At 36.7% G+C, this 11434-nt stretch overlaps 1 protein-coding gene across 1 annotated transcript in view; it reads right to left on the bottom strand.

Annotated features, from left to right (window-relative positions):
* The window catches only part of LOC108360776 (nucleolysin TIA-1), a 184592-nt gene extending 173544 nt beyond the window's left edge, over positions 1-11048 (bottom strand). Inside the window, exon 1 of the mRNA XM_017613204.1 lies at positions 10624-11048. Within this exon, the coding sequence (XP_017468693.1) occupies positions 10624-10906 (283 nt within the window). The 5' untranslated portion in view covers positions 10907-11048. The remainder of the gene's footprint in view (positions 1-10623) is intronic.
* Between the last annotated feature and the right edge of the window lie 386 nt (positions 11049-11434).

Here is an 11434-nt window from a genome sequence, read left to right as displayed (position 1 = left end):
TTGAAACCCATATTTGTATTTGTATTGAAAATTGCATTCAATGTAAGCACGAAGCAGCAGTAACGAGAGCAACACGCAGACATACATACATGTATGCAAAAAAAAAATCCATGAACAGCAAAACAATTTCAGAAACTGATTTGATGATGGAGCATAGACAAGTTGCACGACAGTTAGCCATTCACCATGCGCTTTCTGTCGGTTTGTCTCTTCAACGCGCCGGCTAATGTTCTGGCTAGAGCAAAATTTCAACGCCTGCTAACTTTGCCGCAGACAAACATGTAGACAGCGTGTTTACCTATTGCCAACCCGCAATACAGCGCGCTCTCTTGTTTGCATGTCTACATGCCTGGATTACATACATTCCTAAAATCATTTAGCTACGCGCAGCATGGCTCGAAATCTATTTAAAACGCAATAAAATCGACATTGCATTGAACGTGTTGCATCGTATGTAAAGTAGTAGATATGTATGCATGCAGGTATGTGTATGCGAACTTGTGTATATTTGAGCGCGTTTGTGTGCATTGCAGCAGAAAATTGCCAACGGTTAGTAGCGGCTTTTTAGTACCTACTGTGCGCCTACAGCTATTGAATGGCATTTACAAGTTTAGACTTCAAAAGGAGAAATAGGCTACTAGTTTTTACCATCGTGCAAAAGTGTTGGAGAAAACATGTATATATAACTTCACATACATACATATATACTTTGCTTATATGAATAAGTGTCACTTGCAAGGATTAAATACCAAATTAAAATTCGTTAGTTGGGCTAAATGCTTGCTTTTCTAGTAAAAACTAATTACGCCTAAATAAGTCGATTATTTTAAAAGACATGAGCTTTTTATTGATTGACAAATAAATTCCCATGCATTTTGCAAAAAAAAAAATAATACTTTTAGCCTTGAGCCAGGGTTTAAAAAAAAAATATTTATACAGTTTTCTTAACCCTTTTATGCATGAAATTTATTTTGAGAAAATAAATTTATAAATAATAAATGTTGTATTAACTATTATAGCTTTTATGTCAGAAATTTATTTTGAAGTCGAAATTACCCTCTGAAGGACTTAAGGTGGACCCATGCAGTACAGATATAAAACTGTTGATTATTTTTTGGTATGGAATTTTATACACTTTGATTTTACTGATTTCAAGAAAACGAAGGCTTCCTAAACCTCACCGCTGGTGGAAGCAAGAGGCGCACTTTGTGTTGGTCACCGGCGAAGCGCGGCTGCCGAAAGAAATTTGGGCTCTGTCGTCACGCTTTGTCGGGTTGGACAGTGACCTCACAGGTGAAGTTACAATTCTTCATATGCTTCGTCCCTTGGACCGGAGATATTAAATATTCGTTTGCAAGCATAAAAATATAAAACGCATTTATTTTTATTTTTTTTGAAATATTTTGCCAAACTTTACTAATTTCAATTTAAATCGCGAAAGCTTGAGTATCTCAATTTTCCTACCGTAACTTTAAATCAACCTTTGCAACCAAAAATGAAAAAGCTTTTTGTTTTCAATCTTTATTGATTTCTTCACCCCAAACTGTAAAGTGGTCACTACTGCACTACTGCACTATCAGCATAACCTACGAAAACAGCCGTTTTCTCAGAAATTGCAAAACCTCGAAAAAAAATTTGTTGACATAAGCTCACAACATATAATACTTTTATTCGTTATTAACTTTAAAAATAATATTTTTTAGGTAGCAAACAAGGTATTTTATCACCAAAACATAATCACAATATTTTTTTTATCACATATATTTAACCCTTAACTGTGGATAAAGGGTCGGACAGACGTCGAACGTTCTGATATCTTCTAATTTGGTTGTCCAACGACGCGTCCTTCGGTGTATACATATTATCAAAGTTCTGACGAAGTCTGTGAGACCCCATGCCCACGTTTATCAATCGCGTAACGTTAACAAAAAATTAAAATTTGTTTTAGACTATTTCATTTATATCATTATATCTGTGATTATAAGCAATAACCGCCTAAGTCCAAAAACCTGAATTAAAAAAAAAAACCTTTTAAACATTTGGATTGTAATGTTATCCTGTCAAGGTTAGTAACGATCCTTAACTACATTATGCACCGTTTTCTCAAGTAGGTTTTTAAAATACATCTGCCTTTCAAACACATATTTTGTTCGGTAAACGTATGTTTGGAGGCCAGATAAATTTCAAAACCTACTTGAGAAAACAGCACACAGGCTTTTTGCTAAAACCATGTTGCCATTTCTATGATTTTCTGTATTCTGTAAATAAATAGCAACAAGAAAAACGTGATGTTCACACGTGTAAAAAATGAGTTTTGGCCAGAAAAACAGGCATTTAGACCATAGTGCATTGGAGTGTTTTGCGTGGTATCGCATTTGCCTACACCAATGGCATTATTGTTGTTATACGCTTAGCTTCAATGTGCTTATCTACGGGTTTGTGGTTCACCATTTTAAGCGTTGGTTTGTTTTGTCATCGCACTTTGTGGCTGAATGGAGCAAATTTCGCACTAATTCGTCTCTATTCATCAGCTTTCAATGACGCGGTGGCCGCAAACTTCTACGATAGTAAATTCAAGACATTCTTGCGGATATAATGTGGCACGTTTATATTATGTACATACAGTCAGTCAAGAAAGTTTTGGTACAGTGAATTTTTTACAATACCGGCAACTGTTTTTCTAATATTTTATTTTTCGCAAATTTTTATAAAAACATGGTTAATTCTACATTAAAACCCCAAAAATCAGAGTTCCAAACCTTATGTAAAATTAAAGAAAATTTTGCAAATATTTTCATCCAAAAGGTGCACTTTTTATTTACGCTCTTAAGAAAATACTGAGTACGGAGTTTTTTAGCTCATTCAAATTTAACATTCGCAAGTTTGAGCTAGTTTGGACTTACCATTGATTTTTAGCAATTTTTTTTTTTGTTGAAGGTATCGCTCATTTTCTCCATATAAAATAATGTTCGATAGTTTTTTATATGGAAAAAATGTGCAACGACTTCAACAAAAATATTTTCCAAAAATCAATGGTAAAGCTTTCTCATACTTGCACTTTATTATACTAAAATTGAATGGGCCTAAAAACTGCATACTCAACTTTTTTCTAGAGAGCGTAAATAAAAAGTGCAATATTTGAATGAAATTTTGCGAAATTTTCTTTGATTTTGCATAAGGTTTGGAACTCTGATTTTTGGATTTTTTTTTTTGTAGAATTAACAATACTTTTATAAAAAATTTGCGAAAAATAAAATATTAAAATAATAGTGGCCCGTATTGTAGAAAATTCGCTGTACCTAAACTTTATTGAGTGACTGTACACATATAAATATATAAATTTAGGGCTACTGTATGTAATGCTTTTAAGAAAATTAAAATAATGAAATTAAAATTAGATACCTGTAGTATGATCCAGATATCCTGGATTTTTATTCGAGTTTTCCTGTGCACTGAAAGTTGGAAGTACGGACAGAGAGACATGTGTAAAGCTAAGTTGCAAGTACATAACTAACTGAAAATAGGTACAAAAATGAAAATAAAGATTTTGCCCTGCCTCTAATTTTGTGTGACACTTTCTACTATGTCGAGTTTCAGCGGTTCCAAACTTGCACTTCAGCTATTTTTACGCATATCACTTTTTTTATTTTTTTTTGTTTGTATCATCGTCGCTATTGCAATCGCCGTCGTCAATGTCATTTCCGTGCTCATAGCCGTCAGCTGGCAGTCCACATTCATCTACGTCTGCTGGCTTGACAAGTGGTTGCCCAGCTCTTTCAACTTCTATTCCAATTTCCATGGTTGATCCGACTTACTACTAGCTGTAAGGCACTCCACCGGCTATGTCTGCTTACATGTGTATGTACATATGTGCATCAAGGGTTCGCCCAACACTTGAGCGTCTTCAGTGGTTAGCTCGCTGGAATCGCTTAAATGCTGCTAAATAGCTTTGTATGTATATTGCAGTATTCTTGTATACATGTGTATGTAAGCAGTTTTGTTGTATTAACCCTGCAAAAAATTGTGCGACTAATCTCTAAAGCGAGTATTCCGAGATTACTCTCAATCGGGTACAGTTGGGCATTAATTAGTCCCAACTACTCTCATACGGGTACTATTGGAGGTCAATTAGTCTCGACTCATCCCTTAAGGGTATAATTGGAGATCAATTAGTCCCCAACTCATCTCTAACGGGTACTATTAACGATTAAATGATATGTACGCACTTAGTCAATGAAATTTCATGTGCGGCGTTGGCACACAGAGAGAGTATTCGCCTAACAAAACTGACCACCCCAGTTCGAATCGCGGCTGGCGCAAATTTTTATTTTTATTTTTTAAAAGTGACTAGTCGCTTTTTATACCCGTTCGGGTATAAAGGTGAACAATTAGTCTCTTCATAGGACATGCTCGAACAAAAGCGATCAGTTCATTCCATATAAAGAGATCAAAAGTGGTATTAGTCGCATGCTCCTTTGCGATTGATCCCGGAGTCATCTCGGATTAGTCCCATTTTTTGCAGGGAAGTTTTAACTTTGTTGTTACTTCATTATTCATGTTCATTTTGCTTCCTCAAACAACTGCAACAAAGTTTTCTTATGCGCTTACCTCAATTTAAGTGTGGAAATTTTCACTTTTCCTATTAATTAAATTTGTGTACAAGTTGTAAAATTTAGCCACTATTTCTACAACAAATACAAATACCACTGCTGTGTTCATTTGTTTTCTTAGAACTTCTGCTATTGCGGATTGATAGATTTTAGTAGATATACATATGTATGTATGTACATTAGACTGGGTTGGTTACCCATACGAAAAAAAAAGAGACAGACCTCTACTTTACTCCAGTCGAAATAGAAAATTGTTATTAACTTATTGCTAAGGTTTAAAGAAAAAAATTCGTCGCTAACCAAAATCTTTAGGTTTGTGTGGAGCGGGGCTCTATCTAGTTAAAGTTTTGGTTATCTTAAGTGCTTGCCAATAACAATCATTTTTACCAACCCCAAATCCACTTGGAGGATTCTTCTGCGCGCAGGTTGGGGAAAGATTTCGACTGCCATTCACCTGGTAGTCACCAAAAGTGATACTTTGCGTACGGTTCGATTGAAGCTAACGACCTCCGACATAGCACACATTTAGGTGCGAGCTAAAGTGAGAAGGCGAAAACCTCGCTCGCGCGGGGTTTTGCTCCCGCCATGAAAACCATAAATAAGAATCAGAGTAGACTCCCTTCCTATATTGACGACCTCGGCAAATGTATTAAGGACTGTGATTTGAGGGTAAGCACCTGGAATTACCGCACCCTTAATGGCTTAAGTGCCTCCGGTCGTCTGATTGATGTCCTCAGGAATACAAAGGCTGATATCACCGCCATCCAAGAGAGAGACTCCGTCTTGTCTATGAGCGGTTAAAGCCTACATGCGTGCGCAGCTCTTGTGAGCAAGGAAGGGATCCTTGGCGCCACTGTCGGAAATACAGCCTCCAAGACGAAACGTTCGATAAAAGGCTGAGCTGATCACATTTCTTGGGTCCCGAAACAGGTATATATAGTAACAGGTTAAATCATAAAAACATCCATCGAAGCTACGTGGCGGTCTCCAGATCAAAAAAACGAGAAACCATATCGATCATGTTGTGATAGGTGGAGAGTATGCTTCCATTGTTTTAGACATACGTACACTCCGAAAGCCAAACACTGACGCCGGTCCTGTGCTGCAAAAAATGTGCGCCAAACAATGCAAGGAAATTGTAACTTAACTCGCCGCTCGACTTTCACACCTGCTCTCAGAAAGAACTAAGAAACCGGCATACGCGAGCAGTGTCACCACATTTTCAGCTCATTGAGTATCGCCGCCGAAGCAGTTGTTAGATTTTATCGAGCCCGAAAGGCTATGTGGGACCATTGTTTCAAAATGAAGAGGGAAGCGCGACCCCGCCATAGACCAGGTATTCACAATATAAGCTAAATCTTAGGAAAGACTAGCGAACATAAAACCGACGCACACCGTCTGCTTGTCGATTTCAAAGCCGCCCTTGACAGCAAAAAAGATGATTATTTATGGCGCGATGTCTGAATTTGTTTTCCCCGCGAAAATCATACGACGGTTCAAAACGACATTAAGCAATACCATCAGCTCTGTCAGAATTCGAATGGACGTCTTCTTCTACGTCTGTTCTGCCTTCTTGGAAGTAGATAGAGAAGCAAAGCGAACGGGTCTGTTTGTAAGCGAGGACAAAATGAAGTATCTCCTGTCATTACACATACTATCGAGCATAATCGTCTTGGCACCCACGTAACTGTTGACAGTTTTAGGTTTGAAAAAGTAGACGACTTCATATGTTTCGGAAGCAGCATTACCACCAAAAATAATGTCGACTCAAAATCCAACAGAGAACCACTCTTGCCAGCAACTTCTTCTTTGGACTAGGTATGCAATTGAGAAGTAAAGGGCCTCTGTCTTCGTATACAAATCACACTCTATAAGCCACCTTTCATGCCTGTGCTGGTGTAAGGCTCAGAGACATGGGCAATGAAAACATTTGATGAGACGGCTCTTGGAGTTTTCGAGAGAAGGATTCGACGCAAGAATTTCGGGTCCTTGCGCGTTGGCCATGGCGAATAATGCAGGCGATTTAGTGTTGAACTGGTTGAGTTTTACACAGAATATAGAAGAGCGTAAAGCTATACGTACCAACCAAGAATATAATTTTTTTATTTACAGTATTCAGCATATTGTATTTAATTGTGTATACATTTTAGCAAACCTCAAAAAATCGTACAACGAAAAGACGTGCCTCGAAGGGCCCTAAGTTCAACATTTTCATTGAATTTTTCACAAAGTGGTCAAAATTGCCTACAAGTCAGTGGGAAATTTAATATATGTATTTTAATTTTAATATCAAATATGGCTAACCTTTTTTTCAACCTCCACAACTTTTGAACTTATTGAGGTTTTTCCACATAAAATAACAATTTTCCTAGAATTCAGAAGTTAAATTTTAGCCAAGTAACTTTATATCAAATTGGTACGAAGAATAAAATTTGTAGTAGCGACCTTTTGATACAGTTTACTTCTATTTGACACGTAGATCATGGATCCACAGTCTTGCCCCTAAATTTCATACCGGAATATTCCGCTATCTTGGATTTTAGGTTTTTTTTTGAGTGTGCGATTTGCAAGCTTCTTTTGCATTTTTCGTAAAAAACGGTTGTATGCAAATTTGCCAAAGTTGTAGGGAACTTTTCTCTTTTACTGTTGGGCTCTTTGGGAGTACAAAATTTGTAAAGCAAAATCTAATTTACGGTTAGTTTAGATGCCATATTTGAGATCGTGTTGAATTTTTTAAGATGCCTCACGGCTGTTTCCCAAAAAAACCCCAATAACTTTAAAAGATACTAAAACTATATTTGACATCGGGGGAGAAAACTCCATTAAGTGCCTTTAAAATATATTAAACTTCCCACTGACTTATAGGGCAAAATATTGACCGCTTCGTGAAAAATTCCATGAATTTGCTGAACTTTAGGGCCTTTGAGGTAAATCTTTCCGTTATCCGATTTTAAAAATTGTTCGCAGGTCACGTTTTTATGACCAAATGAACCTTCCTGGGGTAAGTCTTGCTTGTAGGACAATGTTGCAAAATAAGGCGCAGTCTATTGCACATACATGATGACATTCAATGAATTATTTGGCAAACCTATAACTAAATAGGGGAGAGAAAGGTGTTAAAGAACACATAAGGAAAAGTTTCATTTCCACACCCATATCCATATCAAAGCCAGTTAGCAGTTACGTACAGTTATGAACTAAACAAGAAAAAGGAAAGGGATAGTATATTAATATTTATATAACTGTCAGATATCTGTCGCTTTCTTTGAATAAAATTAAAGAGACCCTGGACCCACGACATCTCCTTGAATGAATTAAACATTGNATTTCATGAACGATATGTACATTTATATATTAAACCCTATCCAATAAAAAAACGATAGTACCTAACATACATAAAAAAACACTATTCTATCGAATTGATAACGTCCTCAGTTTTTTTGAAGTCAGTTAAAAAAGTTTTTTATGGGGAGCGGGACGGAGCTATGAGCTTGAAGCGATATAAAATATTGGAGCGCAGCCAGAGCGGAGCGCTTAAAGAAACCCTTTGCTCCGAAGCCCTGGCAAAAAAATTTGTAACTCTTGCTGTTAAAAATTATAAAACACAAGCATTTTCAATACCGGTGTTCCAACCACTATATGATTTAGGAAACAAAAGCTGAACTAAGGCAAGCAGGAAATTTGCAGTCAAAAACGGATCTCATCTAAAAAAAAAAGGATAAATACTGCAACAGAATAACAGAGCTATAAATATCTACACCTTTCTTTATTTACCTTATATATATCTTTTCATCGGACATGCCACGGACTGAGACCATTTTCGCGCCCTTCTTTGGATCTTCTTGAATATTGTTTTCTAAAGTTAACCCTTCACAAAATTTTTTGCACTACATTATACCGACTTTAAAGTGAAACTGTCTTATGAATTTCTGAAGGTGTATAAAAGTGTAATAGTCCATTTCCAAAGGTTTATTTCTTACTTTTTGCTTTTTAACCTTCGTTACTTATTACCTTCGTTTACTTATTATGAGCAACCCCCTTCGAAATGTAATTCCCTTTTTCGAATAGGCATAAACTGTAGTTAAGGTTTAGTGGTAATGGATTAAACATAAAGCACTGCTTGACCACAGATATGTTAGAAAACTGTTTAGCAATCAGAAACATCAGTTTAGAAATCAATAGAATAAAATAAAATCCAACTAATTAATTTTTTGCATTTCTTCCCTTTTAAACTAGTTCCGTGATTGCAAGTATAGATTTCTATAAAAAAAATCAAATTTTTCTTAGTTGGATATTTTCAATAAATCTGCATAATTACTTTTCTAGAATTAGCTAATTAGTATTTATTATTTTTGGGCACTCTGATCCCATTGTGTGCCGTGAGTCTACACATTCACAAAACTCTAAGCGTTGCAAAAATTATACGTTAACGCAATATATACTAAGCGTTCCCTGCTTTGTAATAAAGGTAAAAGGGCCTTTGAATAATGGTACAATGATGAAGTCTTAAAATTTTTGTAACTTCCGGAGACTCATGGCTGAGACCCATATTTTTGGAACTAATGAAATGCAACCAAATTTAGTGCACATATTTCCTTAACGAAATCCGCACTCCGCATGCATTTATCATAGCTTATCTCGATAACTTGACACATTATGCCATAGAAAGAAATAATTTATTAAATTTATTGCAGCAAATGCAAAATTGGCATCAGCAAGTGCATATATGTGTGTAGACATAAATGAATAGAAAAGTCTATAATGCAGCAATGGCCTTAGAAGTCTGCTGAAATAATTTTACAATAAAAAGCAGACAAAGGCATATACATACATATATGTACAAGTATATATGTATGTATTTATGTGCACAAGTGAATGCAGACCCATTTGAGTTAAAATACAAAAATGCTAGCAGCTGCAGACAATAACCTTCAAGGCAAAATCAAAAGTAAAGAGAATCTTGCATAACAAACCCTAAATAGTACTTCTGCAATAGATTTTGACCGACGCGTATATTGCGCTACAGAACTAGGGTTGCCAACCGTACTATATATTTTATATAGTATTGTACTATTTTTTCGGACTGCGTACTATATGTTGTTGGAAAAAATATAGTATGCAAAAATACTATATTTCTTTAATTATAAATATTAATATATTCCAGTAATTTGCAAGAAAACATGGGTACTAAAATGGAGAGCTTTAGCCTGTAGTAAAAATATTGAAAGAAATGTTCTCTAAAATAAAAGGTCATACTGAGTTTATTAACAGAACCACAGATCCAAAATTGCAACAATTTTAAAAATACTTAGAATTAATTACCAAATTTACTTAAAATTATTTCGTTCCTGCTCTCTACGCCTGCAACTTGGGCATTCACATAAAGAGTTTTTTTTTTATTATAAATGTCAAATGGCGAGATAAGAGAAACAAAGCGACTACCTCACTAACTAAAATGAACTTTTGATTTATATTAATTTATTGATTGCCTTAAAGCATATGATACGTTCAAAGAAATATAAAAACGAAATGCATAAGAAGGAACTAAGATATACACTTAAAGAGCATTTTAATTTTTTCATTTAAATATAAAAATATATTTATTTGAAGTGTACTATATTTTTTCAGATATTTTGAAAAAGTACTATGAATTTCTTAGAAAATGTTGGCAACCTTTTACACAACATAAAGTCTACTCAGCTTTGAGTCTACTGGCTATGCAAGTGTGAGCTAAAACAAGTCAACAGCAAAGACACCAATAAACTTTCGACGACGACGAGAAATAGAAAAGACACTGCTGCCGATGGCTGTGGGGAAGATTTTCTCGCCACCGCCACTGACATCGCCATTGGCATCAGCTGCTTCAAATGTAGACCCACATATTTTCAAAACAAAGACAGAGATAAAAAAAATTTAATTTTGGTTTGCATACGCCGGCAATGGAGGAGCTAAAGCAACCAGCGGTCTACACACTCAAACAATTTTTATACAAACCATTCAATCGTTCACTCACCTGGTTTGTTGCTACCGGCTGAGATTTGCTGCTGTTGCGTCTGTTGGGATTGCTGTTGCTGCTGATTTGGCGGCGGCTGCTGCTGTGACTGCGGATGTTGACCGTTGTGTTGCAGATGCGTTGGCTGGCCACCGCTGCCGCCGCCACCGCCATTTGCAGCAACAGCTGCCGGATGTATGGCGAGCAATTTTGTTTCCGGTGGCTTATGTGGAGCCATAGTGATCTGCGGCGCCCCCATCGCTATGGTGGGTGCAGGCATCATCAGTGTTGACATGGCCAGCATAATTTGTGAATGAATTTTGCCGGTTTGCGAAAAAAAAACTGCTACTCGAGAGCTGTGCTGTGCTGCGCTGCACTGCTGGAGATGAGGAGTGTTTGCGGATTATGGTTGGCTGCTAGCGGTGACTAAGCGCACACAGTGGCTGGCGGCGGCCGCCGTTGCCGATGATAGTTGTTGTAGCTGGTGCGGAGATAAAAGCCACCGATTGGCTGACGGGCTGGTTGACGGGTTAGCCTTTGGCCTGCTGGCAGGGCGCGCGCCTGGACGTCTATTTTAAAAGCAATTCAAATGCTGCAAACACTTTTATATTTAACACTTTAGTAGCATTCTGAGTGCATGTGTGAATCTATTTATATGTACTAACTAAGTACTATCGAATGTGTGTATGTGTTTGCACAATGTGCGGGTGTGCTTATGTGTCAGTTGCACTTGTACTTGTGTACTTATTGATTTATCTTTAGTAAGAGTGTCAACAAACGGCGGCGACGTCTACAACGACGGCATCTGCACTACTTGCAAGGTGAATGTATC

The sequence above is a fragment of the Rhagoletis zephyria genome, unplaced genomic scaffold, assembly GCF_001687245.7.
Source record: "Rhagoletis zephyria isolate East Lansing unplaced genomic scaffold, Rhagoletis_zephyria_1.1 Rzeph_scaffold_00626, whole genome shotgun sequence".
Taxonomy (NCBI): domain Eukaryota; kingdom Metazoa; phylum Arthropoda; class Insecta; order Diptera; family Tephritidae; genus Rhagoletis; species Rhagoletis zephyria.
The sequence above is the reverse complement of the archived record's forward strand: the minus strand, read 5'-3'. Positions and strand labels throughout refer to the sequence as shown.